The 14,939-nt window shown below is 40.9% G+C and overlaps 1 protein-coding gene across 1 annotated transcript; it reads right to left on the minus strand.

The window, feature by feature from the left end:
- Nucleotides 1-7,087: 7,087 nt before the first annotated feature.
- LOC149408874 (uncharacterized) lies at nucleotides 7,088-10,494 on the minus strand. Its single transcript, XM_089650349.1, has 3 exons — nucleotides 9,483-10,494; nucleotides 8,856-9,142; nucleotides 7,088-8,347 (listed from the first exon to the last, which is right to left on the minus strand). The coding sequence occupies exons 1-3, from the start codon at nucleotides 10,492-10,494 to the stop codon at nucleotides 7,409-7,411; spliced, it is 2,238 nt and encodes a 745-aa protein (XP_089506475.1). The 3' UTR covers nucleotides 7,088-7,408.
- Nucleotides 10,495-14,939: the final 4,445 nt, after the last annotated feature.

The raw sequence follows: 14,939 nt of genomic DNA on the forward strand, positions 1-14,939 counted from the left end.
GGATCGTCTCCCTCTAGCTGTGTAATCCAGGAAACAATCGGTCGCAGAACATCGTCTAATGATGTCACTCTTGTCCAGTAAACATCATCGTCCAACAGGCTGTTCTTCATATCACGAAGTAAAGATGAGGCAGCTTCGTTTACTGCAAATGTTTGCAGGCTTACTTTACATGCTAACACTCAATACAGCATCCAAGAGAATTGTAGAAACCATTTTATTAAAAATAAAATAAATTCCCCGTTTTCGGGAATTTATTTCAGGTCGGGGAATATTCCCGGGAATATTCCTGTTCCCGGGAATATTCCCCGGGGAATATTCCCGGATCTACATCACTATACACAACCTATATTAACCCGGAGGCTGCCGTGCGCATCTATGTTTGATTCAAGATTCCGGGCCCTCGCTGCCGCGCGCAATCATACGTGATTTCATTTCGATTTAATTTCATCTTGTGATATCTCGGAACTTTCTGTATAGATGGCGCAAAACTCGGGCTTAAAAAATAATTTGAACCTTTATCTAGCGACATCTCTACACAGATTTGACAAATGATTTTGTTTATATTATGAAAGACCTCGTCAAACTGGAGACTACAATATTTCCCCTCTCAGTGTTTGAATTCCCCGCGCGCGCGTAGTTGTGTTAGTGAATCACGTGGTTCCTTCTTATCTCGACGGTTCGCGAGTACTTAGAATCTGCAACGAATCGTGGTTCTAACGTTATTATTTTAACAAATTGTTTTTATTAACTACTCATATTTTTAGTGCAAATAAGTTTTGTGTTAATCAACATGTTTTGTTATTTTAAATGAAATAAGTTGTTATATCCGCCTTTCGAGTGAAAAAATAATCATATACATTTTATTTTAATTATCTGTGTTTAGAATCTAATTATTGTGTTAATTTGTCGTTTTGCCTAATATTTTTTTTTGTGTAACCCTCTATCATGGCTCGACGCGACTTGTCTGATGACCAAATAAGGGAATATTGTCTCTATCTTATATCTGTTAAATTTTTTATTTTACACAACAGCATAAAAAATTCAGGTATGAGCTTCTCCGATTATCAGTTATGTGTGATAAGACAATTAATCGCAAAACACCTCAAAAATACTCAACTCGACTCTACTCCTCATTCGTCTCATCATGACACACCATTACGTCTGAGCCAATACCGGCAACATCAAAACAATCCAAGCCATATAGAGCCGGCCATGTTTGTGCGAATACAAAACTTAAACAAAGCCGTAGAAAAATGGCTCGATATGTGTTCCCAGTGTAATGTGGCATTGTGTATTCATTCCTGTTTTTAAGTCTACCATTGGAATAAAAACTATAAACATAAATAATAGGATAAGAAACTGTAAATAAAAGTTGAATAAATAATGAAGTTTTAAACAATAATATTATCACAAGTGAATCGTGAAAAATGGTGAGCCGTCCCAGAGGTCCCGCTTCAGAGACGTGAGTACTGATATTACTATAGTATGTCTGTATGTGTTGGTGAGATTACTGATTTGATAATGGCGGCGGGTCGAAGTTTGTTGATGTTTCATAGATAGTTTTTATTCGTCAAATAATGCATCAATTTATAAAGATATCTTGCTTAGACTTTTCAAGAGTGTAACGTAAACAAGTTTTTTTTTGTTTTGGTAATAATTTACAATCTCTAAGTGCTGAGGATAATAAATAATGACGCAATATAAAAAATTCTAAAAACCCTTGGAGTGAGAGTATTATCTTGTGTTTACATTCGGGCAGCAAAAGGGTTAACCTAGTTGAACAAGGGATAAAAGATAATGTTACAAGACTTTCTGGGCGTATTCTAAATCATTGCGTAATACAAATTCTATTCCAAAAATAATGTATATGGATTCAATGTCTGCAAATAATGGACAGCAGATTGCCAACATGTTCTATAATTATTTTGGATCAGTTTATACTCAGTCAAATCTCACATCAAATACTTTCGGACTAAACGCTGCTCTATTCAACCAATTTAGTCTTAGTAAACTTAATGTAAGCATGGGATCAATCAAATCCTGTTTAGAAAGAATTGATATACATAAAGGCCCAGGACCAGACAAAATACCTCCCCTGTTTGTAAGATGTTGCTCTAGCTCGTTGATTAAGCCACTTTTCATTATATTTAACGAATCATTATCTACAGGAACTTTCCCAGATTTATGGAAAAATGCACATATTGTTCCAATACATAAATCTGGTGATCAGTGTTTTGTGAAAAATTATCGACCAATCAGTATTTTATCATGTTTTGCAAAAGTCTTCGAATCTATAGTGTATAATTTCATATTCACACACTTTAAACCGCAATTATGCATTAATCAACATGGATTTGTTCCCAACAGATCTATTAATTCTAATCTTCTTGACTTTTGTGATTACGTTTGCAATGCTTTTAACGAAAGAACTCAAGTAGATACCATTTACACAGATTTTAAAAAGGCATTTGATAAAGTAAACCATTCTATTCTACTACAGAAGCTTGATAGATCGTATCCACGGTGATCTATTAAGATGGCTTAAATCTTACTTGAAAAATAGAACACAGTTAGTACTTATAAATGGTGTACTGGACGGGAGTCCGCACAAGACTGTAGATTTAGGCGCCGGGTCCAAACCGTGTCTTCAACCGATGAGAATGCTCCTTTACGGCCGATGATGATGATAGTAGTAATATTTGATGAAATCTGCCTCCCGCACCCAGGCTTGGTGAATGTTGGGCACTGGGTGTGCTGTTGTCTCTGCTCGCTTCTGGCGTTGGCGGTTTTCCAGAGGAGGGCCGGCTTGTCCTGAGGAGGTAACACCAGAAGATCTTGGAGCAGAAGACTTGGCGAGGTGAGGCAGATGTTGGGCAGGAGTCACTTGTAGATAAATAAAACGCTTGGTTTCGGTGGTAAAGATGAACTGATTTATTTTAATTATGTGGCTGCTTATATTCAATTAGCATGACTCGCGCCCGACATTGGGCTGGGAGCCCAAAAGTGGTGGGGGATTGTACCCGCGCCAATAATGAATTTATATGCCCCGGCAAAATGTCGCATATTCATTTTGCCGGCAGCTCAGTCGAAGTTAGTCGCTTAAATTTGCGAGTAAGAAAAGATTTTGAACGCTTACATGAATAACAATTACATAGTTTAAATGCATAGTAGTTATAAGAATGTGTATCTTGACAACTAGATTTTTTGTTTGCCAAGATACGACAAAAAATAAGAAATGTTTGTAAATAAATGTGTAAAAATGATCTCAAAGCGATCAAATTTGTAAAACATTGTTAAGTTGGTATTTTTCCCAGGTCCCCCGTAACATAGCGCTCAGAAAGAGATAAGATTCACTATGCTACGAGGTTCCTGGATTTTTGTACACGCAAAAAAGGTAAAAAATATTGAACAAAAAATGGTTATACGTATGTGTGAAAAACAGCTTTTTAATATCTCCTCAGCGGTAGTATATTGAAAATAGTGTTTATTTGACTACCGCCGAGGGGATGAACAAGTAAAATATAAACATTTGCAATATTTAAAAATTGATTTTTCCTAGTAAATTTTACATAGAAAAAATGTTGGACATCGATCCACGCGGCAGGTGAGCGGGCGGTACGGTATCGATGCCGTTCGGGGTCAAAGTTTTCAAGCCGTCTGGGCCGAAAATTGGAACAAAATGACCAGTGGCGGGGAGTGGTGATTTTGCCAGTGTCGTGGGGTAGGCACATTTTATAAATGTAAAACAGATTTTATAAAATTAAATAATGTGGTCAACTACGTCCGTTACAAATGGGTATGAGTCACCTCCCATAATTGTAACCTCAGGTGTACCTCAGGGGTCCAATCTTGGCCCTCTGCTTTTTTTAATCTTTATTAATGACCTTGGCCCCATGTTACGCTGCCATTTTGTTTTATTTGCTGATGATCTCAAGATTTACCGTAAAATTTCCACTGATTCTGATCAAGTTAAGCTACAAGAAGATCTTTACACACTATATAGCTGGTGTACTCAAAACGATATGTTTCTAAATATTGATAAATGTTACATTATAACCTTCACTCGTAACAGAAGACGAAAGAATCATGCATATTTCATTAATAATGTTCAATTAAATGCAGTCACCACTATTAGAGATCTAGGAATCACACTTGATTCAAAATTTAAGTTTGATGTACATATCAGTGATATCACGAGTAAATCCTTGAAAATGATTGGTTTTATACATAGAATATCGAAACCATTTAAAAATACCCAATCCATTATAACCTTGTACCACTCGTTGGTCAGAAGCAAATTGGAATATGGTAGTGTTATCTGGAACCCACACTACATGAAATACTCAAAAACTATTGAATCTGTACAAAAAAAAATTCTAAGATTGTTATCGTTTAAACTTGGACTAAGTTCCGTACTGCAGTTTTATGAGGAACGACTCCAATACTTTAACTTTACGACCCTGGATAAAAGAAGACAATTTGCTGACTTAATATGTCTACACAAAATTATTCATGACAAGCTTGAAGCAACTCATTGTGTGAGCAATATTCTTATTAAAATTCCTAATAAAATAGACGTAATCTAAGGAATCATAATATATTCCATCTAGAATTATTTAAGAACAATATTGCATACTTCAATCCATTATCCAGAATAATAATAATAATAATTGGATAATTTGTATAGCGCCGTTTTTGTGAAAAATCACCTCAAGGGCGCTGTACAATTTATTTCCTAGGATCTACATTTGTTATTTAGACCAACTGTGCCAGCACGAGGTTCGTCATCCGTTCAGGCATGTGTCTGCCGCCAATATAGCGCTGACATGTATCTGCTGCCAATAAAGAGCGCTGACACAACATCCTCACATAGACAACAAACCTTGGCAGCACCGCTGTGACGCTCGACGAAGACAGAAGATGGAGACTCTGCTGCAAGAGTCCTAGGTAGCGAAGGAACTGTACCAGCTGCTGCAGGGAGAGAGACTACCCCGTCCACCAACTGTGCCAGCACGAGGCTCGTTATCCGTTCAGGCATGTGTCCGCCGCTAATATAGCGCTGACATGTGTCTGCTGCCAATAAAGAGCGCCGACACAATATCCTCACATAGATAACAGACCTTGGCAGCACCGCTGTGCAAAATCACCTCATCCTAGTTTACCTTAGTCTCTCCAGTCACCTCCCAGCCTTTCATGCCACCTAGTGCATCCTCTCGACCCTTTCAGACTCCTTCCTGGCTCCAATACATTCTTTCTATTGTCGTGATCCGACGATTTCACACCTCTGTCTCAGACTCTTAGGGCTCGCTTATCGCAGGCTATCATAAGCAAAATCTTGAACCAAAGTCAAAGTGAAGTTTATGAGTGTCATCTGTAACAAAATACATAAACAAAAACAGAAAATAAAAACAAAGACAAAAACTTTAAACAAAATATGGCTTATCTGTCCTCCATGCAGACATCCTCGGTTGAAAAGGTCCCGTAAATCCCAACACCACTTGACACTTGAGTCAGGTATAAAATCTTCGACTGCATTGAGAAATCTTCGTTCTAGCTTCACTTTTAAAAATTAATCGGTTTAAAATGCTATAATAATTGCAAATTCCGGCTAAACGGTAGAAGTTACGCACATTTCGTGAAATAAGAAGGTAAGCACTATATAAAACACGGATGCTGAACAATTTTCAGCGATCTCTTAGCAAGGGAAACCTTCTGAAAGGATCAAACAAACCGGAGCGGTTAAAACACGTCCGCAACGAATGAGTGGACAACTAGAATGTGTCGACTGTACAATTCTATTGAGTGTAACTACATAGATATATATGCAAATAGTCTCACTTATTTTAAAAAGCAAATTAGCAATAGATTGTGAATGTTTGTTGTTTTTTTATTTACTCTATTTGTTTTCTGTTTTTATTTTTTAGTTTCTTTTGTTTTTTTGGATCATATATTTATCTGTATGTTTTGTTTTTGATCTCTTTTTTTGCCTTTGCTCACGTTTTGCTGTTTATATATTTTTTGTTAATACATAGTGTATAATAAAATAGTTTTACCTACCAATAAAACTTATATTATGTACCTAACCTCATTTAAAACCTTTATTGAGAGAAGCATTCTCAAATTCCCTTTCGCGTGGCACTTTCCCGCTCTTTTTCAGCACCTTGTGTTGGTCAAGTGGTCACCAGATGCTACACAAAAGTAAAGCGTCACCTATGCGACTTTTGTTTACGGCATTCTTCTTCATTAGTTCTCACCAGGCAGTGATTGCCTAGGTTTTAAATGAGGTTAGGTACATAATATAAGTTTTATTGGTAGGTAAAACTATTTTATTATGTAGCCTGAACCGTCATTTAAAACCTTTATTGAGATCTGTTTGTTATCGACTGGTGACCACTAACGCTAATGTGATACTATTATAATACGTCAAAAAAACTGGAATACCTACTCACGTGTTACAGTGGGTGGAATAGGGAGGCTACAGACAATGCCCTATTTACCTCTAGGGGAGTGTTAACTTCCCTTCTGTAGAATTTGGCAAAGGTGTCCCGGCTCCTCCAGTTCCCTCGAGCCAGGATGTCATCCAGTCTTAAATTACCCAGCCAGTTAAGTGACGCCACTGCTGCCCGTACACTTCCCGGGGCAGCTGTGATCTTAGCTTCTTCTAGAATTGTTTTGACCCAACGGGCGATGACTGTTCTTGAAGCTGCCTTAACTGCTCCCGATGTAGTGATGAAGAGTTCTGTTAAATTCCGCTTTGTTTCCCTCCGTTCTTTGGAGGTTTCAATCAGTTTCTTAATCCAGTATGCTGGGTCTATATTTGGCTGATTTCCGTTTCTCAACCTCTAACCTGACTGTTGGTATGTAGCAGAGTCAGTTTTGGATCCGAAAACTGGCCATAACGAGACCCCTTCCTCATTTATGGATAGTTTGTCTGGCGAACACTGTAACAAGGTCAGGTCATGCACTCTTCGTCCCGAAGCTAACAAAAGTAAAGTCGCTGCCCTTCTTGAGACTTCAAAGAGATTCAACTTTTTGGGTGGGTTAGCTTCTAACCAGGTCAACACCATTCTGGGATCCCAGATAGGAGGCTTAGACAGTTTAGGATGCCTTAATGCTGCGGCTTTGAGAACTTGTCTGACTAGAGGGTGTGAGCTTAGGTTTCCTTCTTCGGGGCTACTGAAAGTTGTTACTACCGATTTATGGAGTCGAATTGTGCTGGGAGAGAAATTGTCTTCTAAACTAAGATCTGTTAAAAATCTTGCCAGGTTACTTCCTGTAGGGACATTCGGGTTTACCCCGTGATTTAATGCCCACTTTTGCCACCTAAGCCATGCCGGTTTATATGTTTTAAGTGTGGATTCTCTCCAACCTGACTTTAAAAATTCTTTCTGTTTGTCCGACCAATCTGTTAATGACTGACTCCACCCCGGCACTTCCACACCTCCAAAATAAAATCCTCTACTTGTGGAGGGGGTTTCAAGGTTCTGGTGTCTATCAGCACTTCTGTCAGGTTCATTATGGTGAAAGGAGGGCTCGTCGCTCGACTTTTCAAGTCTGGTCTCCAGAATACTTTCTTCCATCTCGGGGCTACAATCAGGTATAGGCCCTTGGCCCGGTTGAGGTGTGCGAGAACTCTCGGCATGAGGCATGGAGGGGGGAACACCCAAGCTAGAGGGAAATCCCACTCTCGAGTCCAAGCGTTGACAAAACTTGCCTCTTTGTCGAATACATTTAGGGACACATAATCTTCTACAACGTGAGCTGTCTCCGATGCAAACAGGTCTATAGTTGGTCTCCCCCATTTTGCAAAAATCAATTTTGTTGCTGCTGGTAAAAGATGCCACTCCGGAGGTTCGCGTTTTCTGGAGAGTTGATCTGCCACCTCGTTGAACCTTCCTGGTAGGTAGTGGGCAGACAGTGAAATGCGATACGTGTCTGTCATCTGAAGGACTTGACGAGTCGCTTCGAGCAATGTCTTGGATCGTGTGCCGCCTTCGTTGCGAAGGTACGCGACCACCGATTTGTTGTCTGACTGGATCAGGAGACCCGAGTCTGACAGCTCTGGCCCGTGAGGAGTAAGTGCTGCCAGCACGGCGAGCGTTTCCTTGACATTGCTGTGGAGAGGTTGCTGTGTTTGGGACCAAGCTCCACTCAATCTGAGGTCGTCTAGCTGCGCACCCCATCCCCAGTCCGAGGCGTCGGTCGTGAGGGTGTGACGAATCACTGCTTGATGCATTGGTGACCACGTCTGCAGGGACCTGCTCCACCATCTCAGCTCCTCTATCGCTGTTCGAGGAATGGGATGGAGTCGTCTCGGTTTGAATGCAGGCAGCTTGCGACTGGCACACTGTAACATGCGAAGGTTAAGCCTGCCTCTATGAATGGCGAAACTAGCAAAATTGAGGGTACCCAAGAGGCTCTGGGCCTGCTCAAGTGACCACCTTCCTAGATTAATGTATTGTTTCAGTAAATTTGTTATTTTCTAGGCTAGTCCAAAAGGCAAACATGTCATTTGAAGCAGTTCTCCATTAAAAATCAGTCTCAAAAAACGGCGATGATTCTCATGAATTGGAAGATGAAAGTATGCTTGAGAAAGGTCCACTTTAACCATTCAGTCGCCTGGTTGATTCAACCTTATTAACATTAATAAGTCTGAATTTGCTAATAGCTAAGAAATTGTTCAAACGACGAAGGTTGAAGACCGGCCTAAATGACCCGTCTTGCTTCGGTATGAGAAACATCCGTGACAGAAAGGAAGGCGATATTGAAGCTGATTCCAATATCTTTTCCTTTTTCATTTTGTCTATTTGTCGTGTCATTTTGTCTGTTATTTGGGTTTTATAAGTTGAGCTTACCGTGTCTGCCACTATACTTAGAGGGGGTTTCTGCCGAAAGGGTAGCTTGTACCCTCGCAACATGGTTAGCAGTGTTGGTGGTGCTTCTAATTCTTCCCATTTGCTTATAAAGTGCTGCAATTGCCCCCCCTGAAACGCCTTCTCCGGATAGTCATAGCCTATCCTTGTTGCCAAAATTCCTTCTTGGTTTGGCTGGTCCCCTCTTGTCCGCACCTCTTGCATCTTGATAAGATCGCCCTCCGCGGGGGGCTTTGTTGTCTCGGAAGGGCTTGTTGTCCCGAAACGTCCTGCTTTCCCGAAAGGGCCTTGTACTGGACACCTACGCCAGTGACATCGACTGTAAATGCCGGTTTCCTCTCGGGGGTACCTTAGGTAAGGATTTTCAAAGAAACACAACTTGCGAATGTCGTCGGACAACTGACTGGCTGTGCCAGTTGTTTGCATATTTATTGAGTTCAAATCCAACACGTGTTAATGTACAGCAATTATATTACTTATCTCTAAACAGGATGCATGAGAGCATTAAGGAGTCGTTAAATGCATGATAACAGTAAATATCCATTTCCTTAATTATTTTAATAATTATTTGGTACATCCATCTGCTGTCCGGTACAGGCCTGCTCTCACGAAAAGGCTTCCTCACTGGCACTTTCTTGGGCATCTGCGAGCTGGTTGATGGCTGAGGGTCGAAGCTCGAATGTGGGAAGCATTTATCAAGTCCTCCCATCCGCTGAATCTGGGATTCTAGCTTCATTGGTTCAAAAAGATAACCCGCTGCTGGAGGAATATTTTTGACTGCCTCCCGTACGTAGCGGCTCTTTATCTCGTTAAGGATTGCGTCCCTACGATGCTGGATCGCATTTGCTCTCCTTCCACAGACCATCTGCAGGACATCTTTGGTCACTGTCTGATATTGCGCATCCGGGGCAAATAGCGACTCCACTTTCTTGAAGAGGGAACCTGCTGACAATTCCTTGCCTTCCTCTGCACTCCAGTTTACCAGTTCCTGAAGAGATTTCTTGAGGCACTCATTTTGCTGCAACAGGGCATGGCTTAGTGACCCGCAAAATTTGTCAAGTGACCCCGCGTATTGCTCTGCCTTATTCAAATGCAGAAACTCTCCATTAACCTCCAGCTGGTTGAACATGGGGTTGGCCAGGTATTTTCTTACGACCTCCCCATACCTTACTTCGTTCCATTCAGGCGAACCGAAGTGTTGTAAATCTTCGATTTTCTTTACGCGGTTTGCGTCAGCCTTAGGAACTGTAGGTTCCTTACACGTGGTTTCCGCCATCGATAGGTTTAATTCCTTGAATTCATGATTAGGATTTACTAATCCCATCCCTAGCGAAGATGGTGAATTTCTCTCCACGTGTATCTCTTGATCTTCCGATGATGCGTCCTCGTCGGAATCCAAGTTTCTCCTATCTTCGTATGTTTTAGCCGCCATAAAATCCTGAATAAACGAGCTAATGTGCTCCACTTGAGCCGTGGGTTTATCAATGCGATGTTTTTTCGTAGATTTGGTCGATTTCGGCAACTTTCGTTTCGGCTCATTTTGTTTTGGCAAAATGATCTTGTTAACTTCTTCTACCGTCATCTCTACCGAATCGGATGATGACATCTCGGAGCCACTCATTGTTAAATTGGACAAGAAACCAAAACACAAAACACAAGGTACACAAAACACAATGTAAATAAACAAACAACACAAAATGGCCGACGAACTTTTCCGTCGTGTTCACCACGTGTTTTATCTTTTTAAACAGTTAAAAATTATTTCTGTTTTAAAAATACTTCGAACAGCCTCGCTGTTATAATATAATGTATTATCTTGAAATAATTATACACTTAAAATAATTATATACGGGAAAAATCGTTATAAATTCGGAGCTACTTCGCAACGACAACGCCAGCGACGGAATTTAAAACGCTAATGAGAAAGAATGCCGTAAACAAAAGTCGCATAGGGGACGCTTTACTTTTGTGTAGCATCTGGTGACCACTTGTCCAACATAAGGTGCTGAAAAAGAGCGGGAAAGTGCCACGCGAAAGGGAATTTGAGAATGCTTCTCTCAATAAAGGTTTTAAATGACGGTTCAGGCTACATAATATAAGTTTTATTGATTTTTAGGAACTTTTTGGTCGCAGGTTGACAAAATATGTGCATACACTTAAAAATAAGTATACTGCTTCCGCATGCATGTGTCCTCTGATCTAGACCACACGCGCACATAATTTTTGCAATTGTATCCGCTTTTTCAAAAGCTAAAGGGGTGGAAAATACCTCTGAACATTGCACAGGAGGTGACGCTACATTTGACTTGCCTATACTCTACACTGCCAAACGAGGTGTTAGTAATCAGGCCAATCGGCCGGTTACAAAGACCGCTGAATCCCATGTAGAATGCACAACCTAAAACGATTACCGCGTAATTTTTCCAATTTAACTTACATTATTATTAGCGTGGTGATGCAGAACCTAGCAGTGTCACAATCAGCCTATGTTGGGAGATTATGTTATATTTTTCCGATGATACCTCATATTGGAGGTTGTTTTTTTAGCATTTAACGTTAAGATCAGCAATGATTGCACGTCCTCAAATGATTACTGTGTGTTTTTGAACCAATTTGACTACCCTATTTTATTATCTATTGGTGGCCTAATCATTGAATGTTGCCCACCATTTAAGGAATCAGATGGTTTCTGCCTTCACCGTATACGTCAAGACTCTAATGTTTTTTTAATAAAGGAAGCTGCTTTTATAAAAATGACTCTAGACCCCAAATGTCCAGGCATAAAGTCTTGGTAGGCAGTATGCTAGTGCGTACATGTTGTTAGTTACATAACTGGATTACATCACATCTTCGCCAATTGGTGTTGCTGCTAAAAATGTATTAAGATAAATTGAAAAAGTTACAATAACTATAAGAGAAATATTTAGATGACATTGTGACTTGATCAAGGCAGCTAAGTTGCAGTCGTCTGGCAGTCCTGCCGCGAAAAAGCGCAGCGACTGGACTAGCTACAAACGAGACTTGGCGTCCGCGCCCCTTAACAGGCTTCCTAAGAATGCCCTCGAGGAATGTATTGGGATTGAAGGGGAAAGAACCCCAAGACCCTTGGGATAAAAGTGAGCATCGGGTCACCAGAGGCAGGGCGGAAGGGCTCCGGTTCCCCACAGTCAACCCTCAGGCCCGCTGTTCATGGCCATTGGGTAGGCGGGGTTTTGCAGCAGCCGCTTTGGGAGTTATCTACTCAGTTGACACCGGGACTGGGTCTAGTCCTCCTCCTTGATAGAGTGAAGAACAATACAAAATACTAAGATAAGTTCAGTTCCAGCTCCTTGTGATAAAGTAATTTCAAATACAGCAAAACTGAATTGGTGGCCTGATCAGTCACCAGCGCATGTCGGGAAGTTGTGATTTATTTTTGTCAAGGTTTATTTAACTGCAGTCAATTCTCCAGAAGTAAGGCAGGGAAAACTCTGAGGTGACTTGCAGCGGACATTATTCTGCGGTGAATAATACCCTCATCAAGAACCTCAGACCTGTCCTTGCTTTACTACTGGAGAATTAGCCTCCCAGAAGCTATGCATATCTAACAGAAGCTTTTAGATTCTTTGATAGTACAGAACTGCTAAAACTGTTTAAATCGCTAGTGCGCTATACTGTTAAATTACGCCATCACCCTTGATTAACCACAAAATACCTGAAAAAGTACTTGAATCTGTTAAGGCTCCGTAGTAAGCGTTCGAATATGGTTTGAAAGAGAGATATTTAAATACGAATGTTAAAGGGAGCGCGATAATATTAAAAAAACGATAGTAATTAAGCGAAAATGGTGAAAATATTTAATAAAACACGACTCGTTAGAGATAGAACGAAAATTTCTCCTCAAATGCTTTAGTTGCATATAAAGATTCACTGTGAATTTTTTCATGACTAGAACATAATAGCAGAACAAAACGCGTGTTAAATAATTTTCGGAGCTTACTATGCGATTTTTTTCTGACGGAATTTCATATAATTAACGATTACGCAAAATCCCCGAATGTATGCGCGATGAATACTCCTGTGTGAAGCTAATAAAAAAAAATGCTTTTAGAAAACTATAAGTAGAAATTTTGCTTGGGAAAATTCGTTCATTAAAGTCCACGTTTGTTGCTCTCTTAAATTTATTATTATTTGAGCTGTAGAAAATACCTCGCAAAAGCTCCCCTCTCCATTAAGTGTACCTAAAGCCAGGGGAACTATATCGCCTCCCTGTTGAGCATTGTGAGGCGGGTTAAGAAGGGTGGCGTAGGAAGGGATTTGTTAATATGGGGTCTGAGCAGGCCCGGATTAATCAGATTGCCAAAGGACGAATGCCGTCATTTCGTTCCGTATTTGCACTGTTTTAAAACACAACAAACAGAGGAAATACCGAATCGTTCTTTACCAGCTGACATCAATAATTATTTTGAAATATTTTAGATTTTTTCCACCGGATTATTGCTATTTTGAGTTTTTATATATCAATAGTAAACATTATACAGCACATATTTATTATACTTAACTAAACTGCCTCAGAAACAATCTTTTGTATTTGTTAAGTGATAAATTGAAGATTCCCACTCGCTCGGTATAATCTTCTTCTTTCGTATGGTGGGGGGTCAGAGGGGGACATCTAGATCTGCGAGCCATTTTAGGGCCTCAGGCGTCGCCATGTGAACCTCATCAATCCCGCCGGGGAATTAATGGAGCGGGCATTCGTTGACCACATATTCGGTAGTCTGCACCGCACCACATTCACACATCGCCGACTCTTTAAGGCCCCATCTGTGCATCATGTGGGCACAGCGGCTATGGGAGCACCTTAACCTATTGATGGCGGACCAGGTTTTGCGAGGCAGTGAGAACCCAGGCTGTCTCTCGGTGGGGTCCTGTATGAGATGGGCATTTCCCACGTTGGCCGTTTGCCACTCAAGTTTCCACCTATCTTCTGGGGTGAGAGGTAGTCGGAGGAGCCTCTCTCCTTCCGCCCAGAAGGGCTTTCGGGTCTTCAAGCAGCATGCCGGGTGGGAGACGACATCTTCGTGCAAAGGTGTTGCGCTTTTTTGCAGCGCCCTCTTGTATCCCTCAGTGTTGCAATTTCTCGCCTGATGTTTGGCGGAGTTATTTTTGCAAGTACGGGGAGCCAAGGGAGAGGAGTAGATTTTAAAGTCCCTGATGGTTCACATTGTGGCATTAAGCTGAACGTCTACCATGTAAGTGTGGGCGCTTCTAGCCCACACTGGAGCACAGTATTCAGCCGTTGAGAAAACCAGGGCAATGGATGCTGTTCTGAGCGTGTTGGCGTCACATCCCCAGCTAGTTCCAGCTAGATTATTAACATAGTTAAGCCTTATCCTAGTTTTTTTTACCCACTGTTTCCATGTGTTGTCGGTAGTTCAAGCTCCTGTCCAAAGTAACTCCAAGATAGCGGGGGTGGGGGTCAAGGTAAATATTTTTTCCATCAAACTGAACACAGAGTTTGTCATTCGCTTGTGAATTGGTAAGATGGAAAGCTGTCGCAACTGTTTTCGACCCATTTGGCTTTAGTCGCGAATTGAGGAAATATTCTTCCTTAGCCTTTAGTTCAGAATTTAGGATATCTTCTGCTGCTTTAAGGGTTTTGGCTTGAGCTGTGACTTGATATTTCTGCCCACAGTGTGAGGGAGATCTCGAGTGTAGATGTTAAAAATCGATGGGGCTAGCACTGAGCCCTGGGCAAGGCCATTATTGAGGGGTATTTTTTTGCTTTTTCGCCCGCCTAGAAAAACCCTGAAGGTACGGCCAGTTAGCAGTTGCCATAAATGAACCACTCACGCAGTTGCTCAATGAGTCGTACTGTGTTGCCATCCTCTATGGTGTCGTAGAGTTTAACGAGGAGGCCTTTGTGAAGGCCTCCAAAAATAAAACAAATAACAATAATAGAATATATATGACTGTGATTAATTATCATGTGATGAAAAATCACGTGATGAAAAGTTTATCGAGTTTTGTCGAGTTATCCGTTCACCGATATTCTGGTATTATAAGAAACTAGGTACGGTGTATGTT

Source organism: Hesperophylax consimilis, unplaced genomic scaffold (genome assembly GCF_061612785.1).
Source record: "Hesperophylax consimilis isolate HC1 unplaced genomic scaffold, BYU_Hcon_1.0 scaffold_46, whole genome shotgun sequence".
NCBI lineage: Eukaryota > Metazoa > Arthropoda > Insecta > Trichoptera > Limnephilidae > Hesperophylax > Hesperophylax consimilis.